The sequence below is a fragment of the Ostrinia nubilalis genome, chromosome 21 (assembly GCF_963855985.1).
Source record: "Ostrinia nubilalis chromosome 21, ilOstNubi1.1, whole genome shotgun sequence".
Lineage (NCBI taxonomy): Eukaryota > Metazoa > Arthropoda > Insecta > Lepidoptera > Crambidae > Ostrinia > Ostrinia nubilalis.
Window position 1 is genome coordinate 5,137,450 of NC_087108.1, and position 25,158 is coordinate 5,162,607.

Sequence of the window (25,158 nt, forward strand, 5' to 3'; positions counted from 1 at the left end):
CAGGGCTCACCCCAACTGTAAGGTCACTTCGGCCATCTCTACCAGCCTAGTGCGGATTCATGGAGATTTTCAATCTCTGTCTCTTTCCAAATCAAATACTGCAAATCTTATAGCGAAAGCGTGCGAACCATCATTTAATTGTTGTCGCCGATTCTTCACCTTGTGCAATTATTACGTTTCCAAATGAAGTGTAATCGCACATGATTGTACACGTTTAACGACCATGTTTCTTCTCACAGTGATCTTTAGGTTTTGTGTAGTTTCGTTGTTTGATGTGTATTCACACAATGTACGATTAAAACTCGACTATAGTTTTTTTTTAAAGAATACCAAACTTCTATACTAATATTCTAAAGTGTTGGATAGTCCATTTTTGGAGGAAGGTATAACTATTTGTATAAGTAAGTAACATCATGCTACGACGAATAGGAGTGGAGCATCAATGATAAATGTTACAAAAACGGGAAAATTATTTATACCATTTTCATGCGTACGAATTCGCGGGCACGTCTAATCCTTGATAAAAACAATTTGTTTTCCAGTATAGCATCATAGCGTGCATATCTAAATGTATCGAAAATTCCGACTTAAAAACTGCGCATCTTCGACTCGTCAGTGAAGGTTATTCAATTCGCAATTGAAACTCGAGTGTCGGACATGACATGTGAATCTTTTGCTTGTATTTTGTGTGGTCATAAAACATCACCGCAACATCTTTTGATGTCATCCGCCATTACGAAACTTAGTAATCGTATTGTAAAGCTTTCTAGACATCACGAAATGTATGAAATTGTGCTTTTGCTATACAATGAAAAGATTGCGAGTACGTTAGGTTACGCATTATAATCGCTTTCGTTGACTACATCTGACACTTGAGTTACATAATTTTTGGAAACTCATGGTCAATGTAACCATTTGTAAGTTACGAGTATAAGCTGACAAAGGTGATTAAAGGTTCATCAATGCTTTTAAGTTTGATCGCCATCGCTGCACGCCGGCTGATCGCGTTGGTTTGGCTGAACCTTAAGTTTCTTCCGCCACTTTTTCTCAGCAGCAACCGATATTTTGTCAAAAAGTAGAGCAAGTATTATTAAGGACATGCATTTTATAAGTGCACATAAGAATGCCAAACTCATTCTGCAGATAAAGGACTTATCTTACTGGCAATTAAAACTGAAGATTACAACCTAAAATTTATATTTCTGTATGATTTTAATCTGCATATCATCACACTCCTTGTAGAATATTATGATCTTAGCCTTAAGGAAAGACTTTTACTGCTGCATATTTAAACAACATCAAATGACTGTCAATCATTTCTGAAGCTTCCGAGCTGAAAAGTTTAAATGTTGGCAATACGTGACCGGTTGCATCAAGCGCATTGGCAGACCAGACGGCCGGTTATTTATTCGTTGGGCGGGCGTGCGCGCGCGCCGAATCGGCACAATAAGGAACTGCGCACATTATCGGGACGGCAGGATCCTTAGGCAAGCACACACGATAATTATGCCACGGCATCCTTAGGCATGCCGAAATGTTTCACGAATTCGCTCGACCACTGCCTGCCGACGCATCCCGAAGGCTGTCCACACAACCGCAAAGCTGCTGTTTCGGCATTCCTAAGCATGCCGTGCATGCCACGGTAAAACCATGGTTTTACCATTAACATTGCAATTTCAAACGTAGAGTGATCACCATAAAGTACATTATTTCGTCACCTAAAATCCCTTACCCTGCCGTGCTGATAATGTGCGCAGTCCCTAACTGGGATTAGCTCTCTTGAATTATGTACAAACTTTTTATGCATCAACTTTACAGCCTTGGCAAGAGGCCATTTGAGCATTACTGTAAATTGTTAAATGTCTTTTACGAACCGAAAAATAATCCACAGATCAAAAATGTCGGGTTAAAAAATCGTAGTGTGAAAATTGTTTCTGTAACATTAGGAATAATACGAAAAAACAACATGTTGGCCAAAATTTGAAAACAGTTATTCATCGTTAAATTAACGACTGAAATAAAAAAAATGGGAGCATATGTCAAAACATCTTTGAACAGATTCTAGAATAACTGAAAGCTACGAAACAGAATCTCGGTCAAGTCAATCAAAGCACATTTTTAACTATTAAAATGTGATTTTGTAGGTTACCTAATATTTTTACCAGGCCATGAAAAACGATCAGTGTACTAAATTAGTTAAAAGAAGCCTGTGACTTAGCTCATTTTATTTAGGCTTACCGAAAAATCTAGAATCTTTCAAAAACTTCAATATTTTTGGGACTAAAATAACGCGAGTTAGTCTTGACATTGCGTCATGATTAGAAGATTTAAAAGAAGAGAAAAGAGTGTAAAGAAGCTCTAGTAGAGTTGAGTTTAGATTATTTCTACGTAACACTTGCCTATCTAGATCTTAACACTTATAACGACGTGTCCAGATAATTAAAATAACATAATTTATAATTCTGACGGCTTGTGCAGTGTTTTTGCCAGAAATGTGTGTCCTCCGCATTCATGTTCAGAACATTTATGATATTATTTACAATATAAAATTTTACGTCAACATTCATGCGTCTTTGGCGAAAATACAGCGAATCACGTCAAAGGCTCATGTTAGTGTAAACGTGAACGGTTTACTCGTATTTACCAGCGTCCAAATTATTTGGATTGACTGCTATCCAACAACTAAGAATTTGATATGTACTTATTATACGAGAAGCAATCATTGCAAAGCCTACAAATAATTCTTAAAAAATACTTTCAAACCAGACCAAGTGTTTTTTTTTTGCCCCAGGTTTAATTTATGATGCGAATTTCTCTTCTTTTTTTAATTCGTTAACGTTTATTTAAATTTTTTGTCCAGTAACGTTATTCGTGTCTATCCACAAATACTCTTACCACTAAATAGCTGAATCACAGTCTAAAATTATGCAACGATACGTTATAGCCGCTAGTTAAACAATAATACTGAATGCAGTTGAAACCGCCATTTTCCGTGTTTACTGTTGCATAAACCACTGTTTTACTAATCATAAATCGCTAAACAAACAGACCTCCGGCCTTCAGGGTTTCCGGTCCGCTACTCCTGCGCAGCGTCTGGAGTTCTGAACCAATGACATTCTTATCGATGACCTGGTTGCCTCATCGAATGATTAATGAGCTGTCGATGGAAATGCGATAGTTTGCATTATAGATAATGAGGAGACAACTACAGTAATAATTGAGTAAGTCATTGATGCATCCAAGAGTATCGAAAAAATGAGAAAATCAGACGTTTTGAAGTTTTATTGAACAAAAACAAACAATATATCTCTCATCCACATCCAAATTCTGGGAATTGGCACTTTATAAAGACAAATCGACATTTCGACCGGCTTTAAACCGAGAAAACACACGATGTCCGTGTTTTGTTTGTATAGCGAATAGCGGACGTCGAACGTCCAGAGTTTTGAAGGTCCAATGCGTGTCACTCGCTCGTGCACTTCGACATCTAAGTAAACCAAAATAGTCGAGCGGCTGCGTCGGCCCGGCGACCGAGATAGCGGCAGTTACTCCGCGGAGCGCTCTCGCGCCGGTTCTATTTCGAAACCATGTCCCGAAGCATCCCGCATCGCCCGCGACAATAATACTGCATCGCGCGTGAAATGGCACTGGACTTTCACCGCGGGAGACACTTCCGCCAATACAGGAAACGCAAGCGAACATCAGCTTAGACGATATGCCGACCGCACCGAACGGCTGCCCTGATGCCGTCAACGGCGTCAGCACATCAACCCAACTCAAACTCCATATTCCAGAACACAACGGCACCAATGGGTCTGTACCCTCAACGAACGGAAATGGAATTCACACAGAAAGAAATGGAGTACTCTCTCCGACTAACGGAGCACTGTCGCCAAATTCCAATGGACCACTATCTCCGCCCATTTTGGATGCGACCCCAAAGAAACCGCCGAAAGCACCGCCAAGTAGACCCATACTGCCGATGAAGAAATCCAAAACACTGCCTATAAACTTCGACGAGAAAGTTCCACCAAAGACTCCGACCACTCTCTTGAATGGAAAGAAACTTTTTGTCACGAAGACTTTAAACGAGGTGCATACGATTCACCAAAGTCCTCTAGAAAAATCTATTGTGAATCGGTCTCCGAGTCCTTCTTACAGAAGGAGCATATCTTCAGCTTCAGTAGAAACTGGTTCAATAGCAGAATTAGCCAGGCGACATGTACCAAGTAACGTGTTGACTTCACGATCTCCAAGTCCATTGTCATACAGCAGCGTCAGAAGTTCTGCTAGTCAATATTCGACTTGCAGCAGCAATGGAACATTCGTGCCACTCTCGCGTTCTTCGAGTATGAATTCGACTCTTTACAACAGGACACCAACACCACGCAGAATGTACCCTCAATCCTGCGATTTCTCTGAAAGTGTAGATCTTAAAGAACTAAGATCCAAAGAACAGGCGCCAGTTGTATTTGACGCAAACTTGAGCTTCGTTCTTGGCTGCAACAGGCAACCAGTCAGACAAAGGTTTAAGCCAGTAGCAGCGCATTTAGAACAAGGAACTTCATCTAACTACTTGAGCTCGAAGATTGACAACTTTTTGAAGAGAACTGATCATGTCATGGATGAATGGAGAAGACTTGGTCACAAAGATGAACCAGACTTGGATATGTATTACGACGGAAGGAAGAGGAAGGTCGGCCGATCCAAGTCGGCGACAAACATCATGATTAAAGGGTTCACTTTGTTCAGTAGAAGTGGAAGCAGGGCCAGCAGCATATGCCGATCCTCCAGGGGAATATCGGAGGACCGCACTACGGTCTCTGAAATGGACGAGGTTCGTGATTCATTGCACAATCATGTTTATTTCCAGGCGTAAAAACATACGAAATCGTTACGCGATCTTGAAGACACGGCTAATGTGTGCTAATAAATAATAGCCGGCTGTTTGAGATGATTTTACGCGCTAACGGTGGCGCTTGCGATATACATCGTGCAACGCGCGCGCACTTGAGTCTCTTGCCTAAAGTTTTTTCATTGTTGTTAGTTTACAAATCCGTTAGATTCTTGCTGTCCATCATCAGCCCATTTTTTTGTCACTGTCAGTCACTTCGAGGAAGTTCTTATTTCTGTATACTTTTAACTGTGATTCGGTGCGCGTTTGGCAAGCAGTAAGGTTTCTCGTTGCGATTCCGTCAAACCGTGGTGTGCACCGGACGGGCCACCTACTACGGACGTCAATGCGTTCCAATTTTAACCTGTTGTCTGAAATATTGCGTGCTCGTTAATGTTTCATTCATCTGCGTCGTTGATAAATAACGCTTCAATTACCATAATTACTGTCCCGCCGAATGACGCTCGCTACTTTATGGAGGAGTAAGTGATTTTTAAGCAATAAAACCACCGCATTGTTTACCGTTATGGTCTCGTAAAGATCCATGATTGGCAGCTGAGAGATGCATATTGAATAAAATTACAGGTTTATTGATGTTATAGTAAATTATTATGAATTAAATTTGACTTGTAATCACAAAATTATCACGCAAATTATGTGGTTTACCAGGCCAGTAAAGCTATAATAAACACAAATTAAAATCGTATTTCTTTTACGTTGATGACATGATATTGAGAGAAACTTTAAACTCTTCTATATCATGTTTACGATTTCTGAGAAATTCCATTTTCCAAAATTATAATTGTTATTTTTGCACTTTTTCAAAAACTTTTCTTGGTATTTTTCCATGTTGTGCGTGATACTATAAATCTTGCCAGTTATGACTAGCATGATGATGAAACCTAAAAAACATTTATTTTACATCGCAGTTATTAGTTTAATAAAAAGTTGCTAAAACAATTTCTTTCTTTACAGCTCTCTGAGGTGGGGGGTGAGTTGGCTGAGGAGCGAGCGGCGGCTGCGCTTGCGACCGAGCGCGCCGACGCAGAAGCGGCCGAGAGACTGCGCGTCGAGAGGGACAACCGGGACCTCATCACCAACAACCAGAGGCTGCAGCAGGTACTTAGAGTCCTAGAGTAGAACCTAGAGTAGAACCTTAGAGTCTACCCATCAGGACAGTATACTGATAGTCCTGAGGTGGAAGGCCAGCGGTGGCGGCGCTCGCGACGGAGCGCGCCGACGCAGAGGCGGCCGAGAGTCTGCGCGTCGAGAGGGACAACCGGGACCTCATCACCAACAACCAGAGGCTGCAGCAGGTACTTACTTCGTAGTTATTTGCACAGAATATAAGGGACCGCGCAAAAAAAAAACAAGGATCACTGCAACTGCAAACACATAATATTTCAGGTGGCCCAATGATAAGTACAGTAAGGGTGCCGATTTTTACAATGCGCCTGGCGTGCATGCTGAGTCTCCGCCGAAAGTGGTAGCATAGCAACTATCCTGACTTTTTATCTCCGTCCTAAAGGCCAACTAACTAACTAGGTAGGTACGGCTAATAATAGGATAGATAAGTTTATGTCAATAATGTATCAGTGTAAGAAGATAATAATGTAAATACATTAGTGATTTATTTAAGAAAAAAGGATTCAAGAGTTTTGTCGTGACTTCAATTATTCTCTTTACAACTTGTGTCGTGTTATTATTTTATAATCTTTAGGAACAGAAAAATTCAATCGTAATCTCTCCTACCACGTCAAAGGAAGTAAAATGCTGGTATGTACTCGTATAACTTAACGTTTTTTTTTACTCGCGTTTAATTAAAAAAAAATGTCAACGTGATTTCCAAGTTCCGATAGCTATAGAAAATCATACAAAATGGCGTTATGACTGCTCATAAAAGTATGTTAATGTGCGCTATTGATTAGGGACTACGCAGGTACATTATTATTTGTCACTTAAAATCCTTTAGTGTGATGTGAGTGGAAGCCTATTTGGCATAATTTTTAATTTTTTTTTAACGTATTAATTTCTGTAATTTGTTGTTATGGTGTGCCAAATAAATGTTTTTTATTTCTTTCTTTCTTTCTTTACCGTCCTGTTCCTATAATGTGCGCAATCCCTTACTGTCGAGTAACTTCGTATTTCCTCTTACTAGTTTGTGTACCCCTTATTCCTTGGTGACGTCAACTACCAATTGCTAACGCGTCCCTGTTTTGTTCCAGGCATCCGAGCGGTTGGAGCTGGAACTCCTGCACTGGCGCTCGGCAGAGAGCGGCGGTGCCGAGCCGTCTGACTCCGAGGGCTCCGAGGCCGACGCTAGCGCCAGCGGGGAGAAGTACAAACGAAGGTGAATGTAGTTCCATTTACCTTAAGGCCAATTTTTAACTGTTTAACTATAGTTTAATCAAAAACCTTCGGGAAGTTCTGTTTTTTAGATAGGTACTCATTGAAAGATCTATTGAAATATTAAGGCTAATCACAAGCTCAAACGTATTCTTGTGTAGATTCATCGTAGTTCCGGCATTCATGACCATTAAAATTTAATCTCCACCACTCTTGCTATAAGTAAACTAATTTACCTAAAGCAAAAATGGAATAATTTAGCCTACACTCCCCACGTTTTCCAGGCGGGTTTCGGAGGCCTGATGTCCGATATCTGTCCCCTAGTCGACTTTAAGGATTACACGGCAATAATATTTTGAACTCCTTCTATGTTCGTCTTAGCTATAGTCTGGTCCGTGAGCACGTAGAATTTTGTCCGATGACCCCAAGCTACCCACCCTTATAATAGCAATATAATTACGCGCGAGCGATAAGGATGGGTAGCTTGGGGTCATTGGACAAAATTCTACGTGCTCACGGACCGGGCTTTAGCTATCTTAGCTATCTGTATATCTTAGATCCTGGTTTTAAAGGATTTCCACTAGTGGAAAAGAGAGGTGGGATTAGTCCCAAATACAGGGGAAGAATGGGGACGGGCTTATTCTACTCTGCTAAAACCATTAAATCTTGATGTATCTCCAACAGATACGAGAGCGCCCACAGAGAGGTGCAGTTGTTGCGCGCGCAGTTGCGTCGCCAGCACGAGGATGACTTGGAGCAGCTGGTCTCCGTCAAGAAGCAGCTCGAGAAGAAGGTGAGCTATATGTTGCTGTCTCTGTCCGGTTCTACCGTGAGAGTTGACAGCTGTTCGAGGCGACAATAACCGAACGGTGTCGTGGTCTCCTTCAAGAAGCAGCTCGAGAAGAAGGTAAGCTATATGTTGCGGTCTGTCTGGTTCTACCGTGAGAGTTGACAGCTGTTCGAGGCGACAATAGCAGAACGGTGTCGGTGTCGGTGTCGACTGGCTGACTCTAGATCTGAGAAACGCTAGTTCGCAGCACGAGGAAGACCTGGAGCAGCTGGTCTCCGTCAAGAAGCAGCTCGAGAAGAAGGTAAGCTATGTTGCGGTCTCTGTCTGGTTCTACCGTGAGAGTTGACAGCTGTTCGAGGCGACAATAGCCGAACGGTGTCGGTGTCGGACTGGCTGACTCTAGATCTGAGGAACGCTAGATCGCAGCACGAGGACGACTTGGAGCAGCTGGTCTCCGTCAAGAAGCAGCTCGAGACGAAGGTGAGCTATATCTTGCTGTCTCTGTCTTACCCATTGGCATACCCAGGTGGCAAGGGAGGGCAGCTGTCCCCTTAGAAATCACTTTGAAGGAGCTAAGTCGAACGATCTGACCTAAAAATCGGACTTGTCCCCCCTAGGCCAGAAGCTGGGTATGACGTAACTGTGAAACAGATTCTAACCATAGACTTAGGTCCAGTTTCCTTCAAAGCGGAGAGGAGAGGTGATGTGGAAATAACGAAATCGAAATATTCCAAAATGTAATCATATAATTTGCTTAGCATTTGAATACAAAAGTATTTTCATTTAAAATAATGTAAAAGCATATTAATTTATCAAACGACGTTGCGTATAAATAACTTAATAGAAAGTTAATATAACAGCGCACGGAAATTAGTTTCAATAAATAAGCAATAAAATTTCTATTTATTATATAGAAATTGAATCTCTGAAACAGATTTTACAAGTCAATGAAAATTATTTATGGTATTTCTTGGTAATGTTGTTAAATAAATCCGTAATTCAATATGAAGTCCTAACCAGAAACTTGGCAAGATCATTACTTATATAAATCCTATAGAAATTATAACTGCATTTCTGAGAACGAGATATTTATCGTTTATATTAACAAGCTTGGTAGTTATTTGTGAATTGGCAAATGTACAGAATAGGATTTAAATAATACAATATTCTAGTTATATTTTGTTTATCCATAGATTTTCCAACAATATTTACGAAAACATTCCTTTCAAATATAGATAGACAAACAGCATTGTGCCAAGTTTTAGTTAGTTCGATTAAAGTTTTAACGATAGCATGAAGCAAACTTTATTATTTTATTATAATATTAGTAGGATATTAGACTTATGCCCGTTTTCACCATCAATCCATAATTTTTAAGTGACCCCATAGCAACACATAACATTCGAATTTTGTTTTCATAGGCGTCACTTAAAATTGGGGATTGATGGAGAAAACAGGCATTAGTGCCTTTTTCCTGTGATTTAGATTTCGGCACGCGTGCGGATCTGATACTGGTAGGTACGCGTGCGAGTAAAATCACACTGCGGGTTGCACGCAGGACAAAGATTTTGTATTATGTTCAGACAATCCGCGTTCCGCGTGCGTGCAGCCCGCATAATAGGAAAAACATGTATGAAACAATGTAATGCCCAGCTGCATGCGTGCGGAAATCCGCATCGCAGGAAAAGGGCACTAATAACTGGATAAATATCCAGATTTCATGTTAAGTTTTAAGTAGTTAAGTATTTCGTCTAGTCAGGTCTGCAAACTAACTGCAGTCCATTTATGCTGGGTTTCTATCTTCAATCCTAATCCAAATCCGTCCGTCAACTGTCAAATTTTAATATGATTTTGTTCAAAATATCTGCGGTTTTCGATGTTTTTAGTTTACATTTTCTTATTGTATAAGACTATTTAAACAATATTAAAATGTAAACGTATCGAAAATTGTGGATATTTAATCTAAAACTGAATAAAATTGACAGTTGAAATCGGGATTTGGACAAGGATTGAATATGGGAAGCGGGCGTTAACAAACAAAAATCAATATAATCATTATAAAAAAAAATAAAACCGACTCCAAAAAACCTACACTAAAAAGTAGAAAAATAATTACTAATTACCTACTTATTTATTAGGACGAATTATTAATATTTATGTAGGTATACCATGATTGATACTTCTGGAGTCGGTGCCAAGATTATGAAACATGTAAAGTTTGCCTGCACCGACTCCAAAAGTATCAATCATGGTATACCTACATAAATATTAATAATTCGTCCTAATAAATAAGTAGGTAATTAGTAATTATTTTTCTACTTTTTAGTGTAGGTTTTTTGGAGTCGGTTTTATTTTTTTTTATAAAATTTTACTAATTCTTGCTTTTTAGTTAACTAATTATTACCTTGATGTTACCACTGAAGGTAGGCAGTACATTGAGACCATATTCTTAATGTATATTATAAAAAAGTTCATCCCCAATTTTCCACCCTTGGGGGTGAAATATTTTCTTCAAATTCGCATGAAACCACCCTTTTGATAATACCTATTCAACAAAAAAGTAATCGTTCTAATTGGTTTATAATCGGCGGAGATATTGCGTATAAAAAAGTTCATCCCCAATTTTCCACCATTGGGGGTTGTTTTTTTTATTATTAAATTTAAATGGGACCACCCTTGAGGTATTACCTATACGCTGAAAAAAGATTTGTTCAAATCGGTTCATAAATGGCGGAATTATCGCGTAACAAACATAGAAAAAAAAAAAAAAAAAAAACATACGGGTCGAATTGAGAACCTCCTCCTTTTTTGAAGTCGGTTGAAAATTAAATGAAGGGCGCGTACGAATACTCCTATACCATCGACCACTGCTATGTAGGTTACGCCACCAAGTGCGTTATCTATAAGTAAGTATGTACTTAATGTAAGAGACCTATCGCAGATCATCCTTGACGAGCTCGGATGCTGATAGCGTGGCAAATCTGATATCATCTTAGATATAACTATTTTATAGCTCTTATCGGGGCATGCGGACGTTGAATTCTTTTATTTTTATTTAATTTTAGTTTTATTTACTGCGTATTTTGGTGATGTAATTTTCGTATTGTAGTTTTAATAGTTATGGATAACGAGGAAGATACAGTATCTCTTGAGGTATGTAGGTACCTACACCAAACGGGTGCTAAACTTTTATAGCCTGACCAGGAACATAAAAACCCTGGCATAGAGGCGCGTCAATTGCATTTGATAGTGCAACACTGAGTACAGTCGTACCTGTGTTAAATTAATAGGATAACTTTATGTATCAGGATTTAGGATTACGGGCTAATTTGATATTTTCATAAATTAACGAAAAAATATTATAGGTAACCTGGTTTAAATAAATTAATTGAAACCATCAATCGAGCTAGTAGGATTTATTTTATTATTCATCAATAATCAAATTCAGAACTTGAATATTCAACTGCAATGTCTGCTCATGAACGCTTCAAACTCGGTACTTCTTTCCCAATTCCATAAAATTCAACACTTAGAAAGTGACAAAAAAAAGGTAGTTGAAACAAACCACAGCTAATTTTCATAGTGGACTGTACTATACGATAAACATGTCAGTAAATTTGACAACCTTTGTCGGAAACATTATTCAATGAAAATATTGTCCGAACCCTTAGTATTTCTCTTCGACAAATACTTTAACACATTGTGAACCACTTTTCTTTGACGACTATAAAAAGATTTTAGCAATTTAATTCACATGGCGGAGTCAGTAAAGACATCGACTCATTACGCAGAGAACGCGGGTTCGAGCCTACACTTCTGAGAATTTTTTGTTTTCAATACAATATTAATTTCATCGTTATAAAAGTAAAAAAGTTGCTCAGAAAGATGGATCCAAAAAAATGTGCAAGATGTAAGAAAACAGTTCCCAGAAAAGAATACTTAACATGCCTTAGTTGCAAATTGACATTTGATATAGAATGTTTAAATATATCCTATAACCTATTTCAATTGATGAACAATGAAAAGAAACTTAGCTGGACATGTTTGCAATGTAAGCAAAATTTAAAAAAGAAAGATAGTAAAGGCAACGTAACCCCAACCAACTTCAAAGAAGTACGGAAGAATGCACCACAAAATAATTTGGTCCCGATAACGAAAAAATGCACACCAACTCAACAAACTTCATCAGTAGGAAATGTTACTACAAGGAGTAAAGCCAAACTAAGAACTTCGCCTGAGGAGGTAACTCTGTTTGACGATGAAATAATAGAGTCGGAGAGAGTGGCTGAGCCTCAACGTCCACTTATTAAATCGAAATCTTTCGATACTTTGCATGATGACACTTCAATCATAAACAACACAATATCTAGAAGCACTGAATCGATACGTGATCTTGATATTTTGAATGAAATGAAACAAGAAATAAGTAATCTTCAAGAAAAACTTGTTGTAGCCGAAAATGAAATGGAAAATATACTATCTGAAAACTGCGAACTACAACAAAAAGTAAAATCATTATCTCAAGAAATAATCCTCCTAAAAAAGGTATACACAACTCCCTCACCTTCAAACCGCGAAAGGAAAAAGGAGAGCCCATTAAAAAAATCTGAATATTTAAGTCAAATTATGGCACTGGAAGTAAATGTATCCAAACTTCAGAATGAACTACTAAGAGCTCAAGAGGAAATCGCAAAGCTGAACGATATCATCACTGAATATCAAAACAATACACATGAACAGAAAAAAATTGCAAAGGAAAGCTCATTAGGAAATGCTTCGGATCAAATAAGAACACGTTATACTAGTGAAACCTCTAATAAGAAGAGAAAGCTGTGTATTATATCTACTACAAACAAACTAAAAATAACTAAAATGATACATTCAGATGATCTGTATAGCGGATTTGATATTTGTCACTATATAAAGACCAATAGTACGATAGATACCCTAACTAAAGACATCCAATCAAAAACTGGTTCTCTAACATTGGATGACTATTGCATTGTTTTGATAGGTGAGTCTGATTTTTATCGATCCCAAGACCATGAGGATCTGGTACAGCTGCTGAAAGACAGAATAAAGGGAATCACAAACACAAATATAATCATAGCTGTTCCAACTTACATATGTGGAAGGCTATTGTTCAATAATAGAATTGAAATCTTCAATAATGAAATCTATCGCTGCTTGTCAGAACAGAATAATGATAATATACATGTATTTGATACTAGTAAGAGACTTACATTGGATATGTTTTCACCGTATAGCGGTAAACTTAACAACAAGGGCATGAGATGCATCCTGAAAAGCTTGGTAGATTTCATTTCATATCAACGGATTGACTGTAGAAATATTATTGATAGCAACGAAAACATTACATATACTGAAGAACAAGACAAAAATGAAAAATCGCAGTTTTTTCTTTTATAATAAAATAAATATATTACATCAGAATATATCAGGACTCATAAATAAAAGCGAAGAACTAGCCGTAAATTTAATAGAACTGCAAAAATCCAAACCTATCGACGTGATATGCATAACTGAACACAATATGACAGAAGAGAATAAAAATTATGTCACTATTCCAAACTTTCTTTTGAAAACAAGTTTCTGCAGAGATAAAAGAAGAGGAGGAGCGTGCATTCTGGTTAGAACTGGACTTTCATGCAGAGAACTAGAAGACATAAAAAATATATCTGTAAAATGTGTGATTGAATGTTGTGCTCTAGAACTATTAGACCACAATATAATTATAATTTGTGTATATAGAATCCCTGGATCGAATCTAGATATTTTTTATGAAAAACTCGAATTGATTTTACAAAAGACGTGTATAAATAAAAATAAAAAAATATTACTATGCGGAGACTTCAATATAGATATCCTTAAAAAGTCATCAATGAGTAGAGATTTTGAATGTCACTTGGTTAGCTACAATTTAAAACTACAATTTCGTGAACCAACTAGACTTTCAAGTGGAACATGCTTAGATAACATTGCCACAAATTTCAAGGGATCCAAAGGTGAAGTGATTGAGCTCGCCCTATCGGATCACACTGCTCAAATATTGAGCTGTCCAGTAAAAAAAACTTGTTCCTTGCCCTTTTGGTTTATTAAACGTCGGGATTATTCATTGGAACACCTCGAAAAATTTAAGGAATCTTTGAGTTCTCTAAGTTTCTATGACACGTTTAACTCTGTCGAGGTGAATGAGGCATTTGATTTTTTTCATGATGATTTTAAATGCTTTTATGACTTATGTTTCCCTTATAAAACAATAAAAAGATCTATAAAAAATAAGCCGAAATGGATTTCCCAAGGAATAAGACTATGTTGCAAAAATAAAAGAAAACTTTTGTGGTTATCTAGAATTAATAAAAGGAATAAATGTTACCAAACAAAATTCAAAAACTACTCCAAAATATTGAAAAATATCATAAAATTAACTCAAAGAAAACAAAATGATAGAACAATTGCAATGTCAAAAAATAAAACTAAAGCCACCTGGCGCATAATTAACCAGTCGAAGACAATAATGCCTGTCGAGCCCATAACTAAAATTAAAATAAATGGGGAGAATATTGTTGACCCGTTAAAAATAGCTACTTCATTTAATAATTATTACATTGATCAAATAAAAATCAACAATAAAGCTTTAGACAAAAAAAATAATGTCCCAAATCATACTAATTCCATATATTTAGCTCCAGTAACAGCATACGACATTATAAAAGTAATAAAAAATTTAAAGAATACAAGTAGTGTGGGTATCGACGGAGTCTCAACTCTGGCTGTGAAATATGTTGGAGAAATAATTGCGTTACCGCTTAGCCACATAATAAACTTAATTTTTAATACAGGAATTTACCCAGATAGATTAAAGTTAGTTATTGTAACACCTCTATATAAAAAAGGTGACAAAATGGATATATCCAACTACAGACCAGTAGCATTACTACCAATATTTTCAAAAGTAATAGAAAAAATTATTTACAATATATTATATAAATTTCTTGAAAAAAATCGAATATTGGTTGAAGAACAAAAAGGTTTTCGCAAGGGCATGACTATTAATTCTGCAATTTATGACTTGGCAAAACGTGTAACATTAAATTTAGACAAAACTAAACCAACTTGTGCTGTCTTTATGGACATGTCAAAAGCTTTTGACCACGTAGACCATACTATACTTTTTAAAAAACTATATCGCTATGGTATTAGAGGAAATGCTTTGAATCTAATAAGATCATACTTAGACAAAAGAATCCAATTTACAGAAATAACTCGCATATCATCTTCTAACAGTAATAAATATAGATCTGAAGGTAGAGTGATTAAATTTGGAGTCCCCCAGGGTAGTGTGTTGGGTCCTTTATTGTTCTTGGTGTATATTAATGACATGCCTAAGTCTATTAACTACCCTATGGTCTTGTTTGCTGATGATAGCACAGTGATTATTGAAACCAATCAACCTGATCAATATGAAATCACTATAAACGACACCATAAAAGACATAATTGCCTGGATGGATCATAACAACTTGAATATTAATTTAGATAAAACAAAGATAATGCAATTCACTCAAAGAAAACCTAAATTTAATTTAAACATAAATTATAACTCTGTTCCAATCGAAAATGTACATTCGATCAAGTTTCTTGGTGTTCTCATAGATAGCAATATGTCATGGGAATCGCATTCTATAGAAGTATGCAAAAGACTTTATAGATTCTCTTTTGCACTGACTAAACTCGCAAAAATAGCTGATCAACCTACTGTTCTGGCTGCATATCATGGCTTTGTAATGTCGACTCTACGATATGGGGTGATTTTTTGGGGCAATTCCTCTTACAGGGAAATTATTTTCAGAGCACAAAAAAGATGTGTTCGTGCAATCTATGGGTTGAAATCAACAGACAGTTGTAAGCCTATATTTAAAAAGCTAAAACTGTTAACCTTCCCGTGTCTGTATATTTTAGAAGCCTGCCTTTTTGTCAAATATCATCCAGATGAATTTAAAAGAGTGGAGTCGACAATAGCTCATCGTCTTCGACCTAGGAAACCTATGGTAGAAAGAAATATGTGTAAGACTGCATTAATGAAAAAGAGTTTCTTAGATATGGCACCAAAACTGTTTAACAAGCTTCCTAAGGCCTTGCTAGAGTGTGATGACAAAATGTTTAAAAAGGAACTGATCTTACTACTATTAAATAAAATGTATTATACCATTGATGAATTTTGTAATGATTCTTTAGGTTAAGTTTTGACATAATTTGAAATTGTATACTTTATGACATTAGCTATTATTTTGTTGTATTTAATAATTAGAAAGATTGACTGACTGCATTGACATAGATAATTTTGTAATACCAATTGATTTAGATTATATAATTATTCAAATTTTATTAAGAATTCGTATGCCTATACGGCAGATCATAGTGGAACCTACTAACCCCTAACAACTTTGTACCTATGATAATGACGAATAAATTTCATTTTCATTTTTTTCATTTTTTTTCAAAATCAATTGCGCACATTTAAAATAAAGTTTGTTTACACTTTGACAGCAATAGACTGACATGCAAGGTGACATGTCAATGAAGTTTTCAGTTACTGTTGCCATTAAAAGAAATTAGTACCATTAGTTTTCCGCAACATGGCGAGGGTTTTTATGTTCCTGGTCAGGCTATAATATTGGTTATATGTAGGTTGTAGGTAACTTCATTGACATGTCACCTTGCATGTCAGTCTATTGCTGTCAAAGTGTAAACAAACTTTATTTTAAATGTGCGCAATTGATTTTGTGAATTAAATTGCTAAAATCTTTTTATAGTCGTGAAAGAAAAGTGGTTCACAATGTGTTAAAGTATTTGTCGAAGAGAAATACTAAGGGTTCGGACAATATTTTCATTGAATAATGTTTTCGACAAAGGTTGTCAAATTGACTGACATGTTTATCGTATAGTACAGTCCACTATGAAAATTTGCTGTGGTTTGTTTCAACTACCTATTTTAAAGTTTTTTGTCACTTTCTAAGTGTTGAATTTTATGGAATTGGGAAAGAAGTACCGAGTTTTAAGCGTTCATGAGCAGACATTGCAGTTGAATATTCAAGTTCTGAATTTGATTATTGATGAATAATAAAATAAATCCTACTAACTCGGTTGATGGTTTCATTTAATTTATTTAAACCAGGTTACCTATAATAATATTTTTTCGTTAATTTATGAAAATATCAAATTAGCCCGTAATCCTGATACATAAAGTTAGCCTATTAATTTAACACAGGTACGACTGTACTCAGTGTTGCACTATCAAATGCAATTGACGCGCCTCTATGCCAGGGTTTTTATGTTCCTGGTCAGGCTATACTTTTAGTTTTATGAGCCTTAGTACAAACAAGTTTAACCCGGGATGAAAACTGGTTTAAATTATCATTTCCATACCTACTAAATGTCAATTTAAAACTAGATTTTAACTTTTTGTAATACTTAAGGGAAAAAGTTTGCGAATATAAGACAAACAATAAGTATTTGGTACATATTGGATCCCAGAGACAACGCGAATAGAAATTTCCAACTTATAAAAACAATTTTCTTACAATTTCGCATTTTCCATCTGTTTTCTCTCTTTATATTTTGGCCACCGTAACCTAACACTAATTATTCCGTATAATCTCTAAAAACCAGCAGATAGCGAGTTAACAAAACAAACTGTAATGTCACAACAGCAGTCAGAATGTAATCGCCTCGAGCTGGCTCCCCGCCAAGCGTCTACTATAAATTCTATTAATTTATAGTCAACGATTGTCCCATGTAAAAGTGCAGTAACCTCTCATCTCATCATAATATTCGGTTTCAAAGCTGTTTTAATAATTATAACTGCGACAGTTTTAATAGATATCTCGTAATATAAACTTTCAGAAAGTTTTAAAAATCTCGTAAAGTGATGCACTTTCAGAATCTAACCAATCTTTCGCAGACTGCAAACTTTTTATCGGTACTTAGATAGTTTGGTCGGGCTGATAAAATGAATTTGAACAAGTATGAAAGTACGCACATTTCATCGATTTGGAATCGGCCAATGCCATACCTACAAATTAGAAGCCGACCGATCTTACGAGAAGCCGACCGATCTTACGGCGCGTTAGTTTTGGTGGAAAGAAACATTATAAAATATCATCCTTCTCTCTATGCCTACCGCTGGTTTGTTTTGTCTCACAAATAAATTTTGTAAATAACAGCTTTTTTGTTTATTCGCAGGTACAAGATGCGTACGAGGAGGTGGAGGAACAGAGGGCCGTGGCCGCTCAATGGAAGCGCAAGTTACAGAAGCTTACCAACGACATGGCCGACCTGAGGTCTCTCCTCGATGAGCAGGTAATGTGGACCTTATTCCAAAGTGCAGAATATCCCGAAGCAGTGGTAGAGTTTATCTAACTGGGGACCTGTAGAAGCGCTTTTTAAAAGCGTATTGCAAAAATAAATGGTTTTTATAACTTTTAACTGGTATGATTAACGCCCGTATTCACAAACGATGCTTGCTTAAGTGAAGCCGCAAATCAAACGCACAGCGTTGAACAGAGCTCTGTGATTGGTTCATATGTCACCCTGTGCATACTCGCGCACTGTTAAGACCTTATAGTAATGTTTGTAAATACGGGCGTAAGCCTACAAAAATCACTCTCCTTTGCGCGATGCAAATTCCTTTGTTCGTCAAAAAACCGACAGTAAGCGGAGCACTGTCAAACGCTCGAAGCGCCCTCGTTCGAGGCACACTACACGAATTTTGGCTCGTGCTTGGCTCGTCTACCCGCCTTAAGGTGACGCGAGTTCAGAAGATGCCTGTTCACTCGTGGCTTGAAAGCCATAGAGTTATGATTGTATGACTTTTATTCTTTACACACAACAGCATAACTAACAGCTGAACCTTTACAGACGTGCCGAAACAACCTCCTCGAGAAGCGGCAGCGCAAATTCGACGCAGAATTGCACGGCGCGCAGGAAGAGCTGAAACGCGAGCGCGCGGCCAAGGAGCGCTTGTCCCGCGAGCGCGACCAAGCGCACGCTGACAAATACGCGCTGGAACAGAGCCTCTCTGTAAGTTGATCACCATCATCATCATCACCATTATTATCGTCACAACTCTATTCTAGCCATTGATCGTCACATCATCCTTCCATATCCACGTCCACTGCTAGAAAAAGGCCTAATAAATGACACTACTTCAATAATTATGTTTTGTAAAGCCCGGTCCGTGAGCACGTAGAATTTTGTCCAATGACCTCTAGCTACCCATCCTTATCGCTCGCGCGTAATTATGTTGCTATCGCGCTCGCACACTCACTGCGGGTCAGTCGCACAGTCGCGACAGCAATATAATTACGCGCGAGCGATAAGGATGGGTAGCTAGGGGTCATTGGACAAAATTCTACGTGCTCACGGACCGGGCTTTACAAAACATAATTATTGAAGTAGTGTCATTTATTAGGTGCTCACGGACCAGACTATAGAAGCGGCTCATATTCTGTTTTCTGACGCTATTTCCACTCCAGCCCACTCTGTGACAGCTGTTTCGTCATGGAACGTTGTTGAATTTGGTTTTGAGCTGTCCTATAGTGGCGTCAACGAATCCGCCGTCTGATATCCGAAGTCTGCTGTTATCATCTCATCCCGTGACGTCAAGGAGTGCTTAAAACTATAGCTCTTTGTGACGTCACGCGGAACTTCAACGCATTATCATTACTTTGTAATTACTTGTTATTTCTGATACTAAGCAAGTTATCTGTTGTATCGCAGGAAGCTCGGCTCGAACTCGAGCTAAAGGAAGAGCGGCTGGCGGCGGCTGCTCGTGAATTAGAGGAGCGTGGAGGCGGCGGGGACGAGGTGGCTGCGCTGCGGCGCGCGCGCACCGACCTCGAGCGCCGCGTGCGCGACCAGGAGGAGGAGCTGGACGACCTCGCCGGCCAGATACAGGTCGGTCCCTGCGCACAGCACCGCTCGGCCGGCGCACAGCACAGCAGGAGCGCGGGGCGGCGGGGACGAGGTGGCTGCGCTGCGGCGCGCGCGCACCGACCTCGAGCGCCGCGTGCGCGACCAGGAGGAGGAGCTGGACGACCTCGCCGGCCAGATACAGGTCGGTCCCTGCGCACAGCACCGCTCGGCCGGCGCACAGCACAGCAGGAGCGCGGGGCGGCGGGGACGAGGTGGCTGCGCTGCGGCGCGCGCGCACCGACCTCGAGCGCCGCGTGCGCGACCAGGAGGAGGAGCTGGACGACCTCGCCGGCCAGATACAGGTCGGTCCCTGCGCACAGTACCGCTCGGCCAGCGCACAGCACAGCAGGAGCGCGGGGCGGCGGGGACGAGGTGGCTGCGCTGCGGCGCGCGCGCACCGACCTCGAGCGCCGCGTGCGCGACCAGGAGGAGGAGCTGGACGACCTCGCCGGCCAGATACAGGTCGGTCCCTGCGCACAGCACCGCTCGGCCAGCGCACAGCACAGCAGGAGCGCGGGGCGGCGGGGACGAGGTGGCTGCGCTGCGGCGCGCGCGCACCGACCTCGAGCGCCGCGTGCGCGACCAGGAGGAGGAGCTGGACGACCTCGCCGGCCAGATACAGGTCGGTCCCTGCGCACAGCACCGCTCGGCCAGCGCACAGCACAGCAGGAGCGCGGGGCGGCGGGGACGAGGTGGCTGCGCTGCGGCGCGCGCGCACCGACCTCGAGCGCCGCGTGCGCGACCAGGAGGAGGAGCTGGACGACCTCGCCGGCCAGATACAGGTCGGTCCCTGCGCACAGCACCGCTCGGCCAGCGCACAGCACAGCAGGAGCGCGGGGCGGCGGGGACGAGGTGGCTGCGCTGCGGCGCGCGCGCACCGACCTCGAGCGCCGCGTGCGCGACCAGGAGGAGGAGCTGGACGACCTCGCCGGCCAGATACAGGTCGGTCCCTGCGCACAGCACCGCTCGGCCAGCGCACAGCACAGCAGGAGCGCGGGGCGGCGGGGACGAGGTGGCTGCGCTGCGGCGCGCGCGCACCGACCTCGAGCGCCGCGTGCGCGACCAGGAGGAGGAGCTGGACGACCTCGCCGGCCAGATACAGGTCGGTCCCTGCGCACAGCACCGCTCGGCCAGCGCACAGCACAGCAGGAGCGCGGGGCGGCGGGGACGAGGTGGCTGCGCTGCGGCGCGCGCGCACCGACCTCGAGCGCCGCGTGCGCGACCAGGAGGAGGAGCTGGACGACCTCGCCGGCCAGATACAGGTCGGTCCCTGCGCACAGCACCGCTCGGCCAGCGCACAGCACAGCAGGAGCGCGGGGCGGCGGGGACGAGGTGGCTGCGCTGCGGCGCGCGCGCACCGACCTCGAGCGCCGCGTGCGCGACCAGGAGGAGGAGCTGGACGACCTCGCCGGCCAGATACAGGTCGGTCCCTGCGCACAGCACCGCTCGGCCAGCGCACAGCACAGCAGGAGCGCGGGGCGGCGGGGACGAGGTGGCTGCGCTGCGGCGCGCGCTCACCGACCTAAGGTCATCACTAAGCATAGCACAGGTCGGTCACAGAGCACAACACAGATCCGGCTGATCGTGACATCCACTGCTGGACAAAGGCCAGCAGGCTTTCCTTTGCAGCAGCAGCAGTTCCGAGGATGTCTTCCTCGCTCTGCTCCCATCCAGGCCCAGTGGATAGTCTGGAGAAGATCACGTCTCCAAACTATCCATCCATTTCTAGGTCCACTGAGTAAGAGGCCTGCCTATACAAGTTCTCCAGTCAACAATTAGCACTCGAGAACTCTTCTGCATCAATAGGTAGTCGTCAGTTCTACTACGAGACAGGGAATAGTTCATGATCCTATAACGTTCAGAAAGTTTGGTTTTCTGTTAAAATATTGGACAAAATGTATCATTCTACTACATTGGGCGATGTTTAAAAGTCTGTGTTTGTTACAGCTGCTGGAAAGCTCCAAGCTTCGCCTGGAGATGCTGTTAGAACAGCAGCGCAAGGAGGCGCGTCTGGAGGCAGCGGCGCGCGATGATGAAATGGAAGAAACGCGCGCCAACGCCGCCAAGAAGCTCAAGAGTGAGTTACGATCAGATTTTTGTCCCTTTCTTTTCTTCTGGAAGGTTCTAAGCGTCGCTTGCAGATACTTCTAGAGTAGCAGCAAAAGAGGCGCCCATGAAAGCTGGGGGGGGGGGGGGGGGGGGGGGGGGCACCAAAAGCTTATATGTGGGTCACGATCAGGCCTTTGTCTCTTTCTGTCCTTCTGGAATGTTCCAAACGTCACCTGGAGATGCTACTGGAGCAGAAGCGCAAGGAGGCTCGAGAAGACGATCAAGAGTGAGTAGGATCAGACCTTTGTCCCTATCTTTTCTTCTGGAAAGTTCCATCTGTCCTTTTCGGAAGTTCCAAGCTTCGCCTGGAGACAATTCTAGAACTACAGCAGCGCAAGGTGCGATGAAAGAGACCGACGCCAACGTCGCCAAGAAGCTCAAGAGTGAGTTATGATCAGATTTTTGTCCCTTTCTGTCCTTCTGGAAAGTTCTATGCTTCGCCTGGAGACATTTCTAGAACAGCATTGCAAGGAGGGAGACACGCGCCAATGCCACCAAGAAGCTCAAGGATGAGTTACGATCAGGCCTTTGTTTCTTACTGTTCTTACTCTGAAAAGTTTCAAGCTTCGTCTAGCTAGATATACTGTCAGAGCGCAGTGCAAGGAGGCTCAAGAAAATCAGAAGTGAGTAGGATCAGGCCAGTTGTCTCTTTTGTTCTTCTGGAAAGTTCCAAGCTTCGCCTAGAGATATAGTTGGAGCAGCAGCGCAAGGAATACCTATAGTATGAGCTATGAGCTTGACGAGATGACTATGTAAACTAATATTATAGTTTTAAATGTGTAAACTGACGACATTTAGAAGTAAGTGATTAAGTACCTCTTAACCACGTTGTTAATGTGTATATGATGTTGTTACAGTGCTGGAAAGTCAACTAGAAAGCGAGCATTCGGAGCGAAGCTTACTACTCCGCGAGCGCCACGAGCTGGAGCGAAGACTTGCTGCTCTAGAAGAAGCTGCCCGCGCCGACAGTCATGAACAAGCTGCGCTGGTGCAGCGGCTTAAGAGGTCAGTATTCAATTGATGCCCGTTTTCACCATCAATCCCTAATTTTTAAGTGACCCCTATGACAACAAAATTCATATTATGTGTTGGGCTCACTTAAAAATTAGGGATTGATGGTGAAAACGGGGCATGAGTCTTCTTTCTTAGTCCTAGTGATGGAAAGTGAGCTAGAGAGCGCCTATTCCAAATGTAGGCGCCACGAATTGGTTACCTTGCATGAATAAGCTGCGCTAAGTGTTCGTTCTTCTGGCATGTGGCTGGATTTAGTAGAGAGACTCGCCTTTAGAAAATAAACTAATCGCTTCTGACTAAAAAAACCGTTCGCACTTTGGTTGAGCCGATGAACGAGTTAGCACGCGTGGTGGAGGGTGCTATTCGCCTGTAGAAATAGAACAAAATGGATTAAACGATTTAGTAACCTCGCACACTCGCTGCGGGCGCCCGTCGCACAGTCGCGACAGCAATATAATTACGCGCGAGCGATAAGGATGGGTAGCTTGGGGTCATTGAACAAAATTCTACATGCTCGCAGACCAGACTATAGACTAAATTGTTGGTGTTCGGACACGTTTAGCTACTAAATTACTCGACTAACTCGAACAAGGCCTTAGTGCTGGAATGTCGGTAAAAATGTTGAAAACATATCAATAAATTATACTGCTTTACGTCTGCAGGGACCTGAAGAGATACCGCGCACTCCTGCGTGATGCGCAGACAATGCTAGAACAGAAAGAAAAAGAAGGAGGTGCCAAGGCGCAGATTAGACAGTTGAAGAACCAGGTGAGTACAAAAAAAATACTCATAGTCATAAAAAAGTGATTGATAATTTATACCAAGCTAATGTAATACTATTGTTATTTAACAATCAGAATCTTTATGTACCTACTAACTATAATCAGGTACAGTACAAAAGGTACAAGCCTTTATACAAAATTCAAATTCTTTATTCCGAACTAAGTAACTTAATACGTAGCTGAAACGCAATCATGTGCCTCATTTGTGACCAGTAGAACTAAGATGTGCGCCGCGATAAGCGTTTATCGTGCCATTTTATCGATTTTACACTATAGGCCCATATACAGGATGTTAGATAAATGGGTATATGAGCCGACACTAGCCCATGTTAACATGATCATATAAATGGTATGGTGAAGTCAGAAAATTGATATCTCAATTTTAATTATTGTAATTTTCATACAAATCGGATTTTATAACATTTATTTTGTATGAAAATTAAAAAAATTAAAATGATGATATCAAATTTCTGACTTCACCATACCATTTATATGCCCATGTTAACATGGGCTAGTGTCGGCTCGTATACCCATTTACCTAACACCCTGTATTTGTCGTCTAAAATCATCGATAGGATTTTATCACGACGCTCATCCTAGCCCGGCAGAACCATATTAAATAATAAATCATTCCAAATCAACTCAACTCAACTTAGACTCAACCTCCTGTACCTATGTTTAATGGTTCGAGGGCAACAAATATTTTTTTAAATCAACATTTACCAATTCAAAAATCTCCAGGTGGAAGACCTAGAGCTAGCGGTGCGTGCGGCGACAAAGGCGAAGCAGACGGCCGAAGCAGAAGCGTCGGAAGCGACCGCAGCGCTGGAGGAAGCGACGCGAGCGAAGAACGACGCGGCAGAGCGAGCGCTCACCGCCACACGAGACGCGGCCGCGGCCAGGGCACAGTTGGATGACGCCGAGGAAGAAGCTGCGGAGGTCAGTGTTTGAATATTTTATTTTTGTTCTCCTTTATATTTTTCTTTCTTTGTCTTTTTATTTTTGTATTTCTTCTTTTGCTGTTCCATTTCTCATTTCATTTGGGTTCAGCAACATTTTGAACAATGTAATCAAACGACAAAGTAGTGACTCTGTTTGAGCGCTTTCACGTTTAGGCGACTTTAGCAGCGCGATAAACGCGCGACAGACGCGCTGCCGATATTTCATGTCTGCCTTCACATTATAAAAACGCCGCTGCCGTGCTGCTAACACGCTTCTGTCGCCCAA

At 41.1% G+C, this 25,158-nt stretch overlaps 2 protein-coding genes across 2 annotated transcripts in view; one reads left to right on the forward strand and one right to left on the reverse strand.

The window, feature by feature from the left end:
• Positions 1–25,158, reverse strand: part of LOC135082166 (piggyBac transposable element-derived protein 4-like) — a 125,427-nt gene that overhangs the window by 81,088 nt on the left and 19,181 nt on the right. The window lies entirely within an intron of this gene.
• The window catches only part of LOC135082445 (unconventional myosin-XVIIIa-like), a 95,597-nt gene that overhangs the window by 58,297 nt on the left and 12,142 nt on the right, over positions 1–25,158 (forward strand). The window contains exons 4-14 of the mRNA XM_063977240.1: positions 5,870–6,030; positions 6,099–6,210; positions 7,120–7,244; positions 7,925–8,033; positions 18,296–18,412; positions 18,971–19,132; positions 19,832–20,008; positions 21,974–22,103; positions 22,993–23,140; positions 23,812–23,917; positions 24,673–24,870. Coding sequence (XP_063833310.1) covers positions 5,870–6,030; positions 6,099–6,210; positions 7,120–7,244; positions 7,925–8,033; positions 18,296–18,412; positions 18,971–19,132; positions 19,832–20,008; positions 21,974–22,103; positions 22,993–23,140; positions 23,812–23,917; positions 24,673–24,870 — 1,545 coding nt within the window. The remainder of the gene's footprint in view (positions 1–5,869; positions 6,031–6,098; positions 6,211–7,119; positions 7,245–7,924; positions 8,034–18,295; positions 18,413–18,970; positions 19,133–19,831; positions 20,009–21,973; positions 22,104–22,992; positions 23,141–23,811; positions 23,918–24,672; positions 24,871–25,158) is intronic.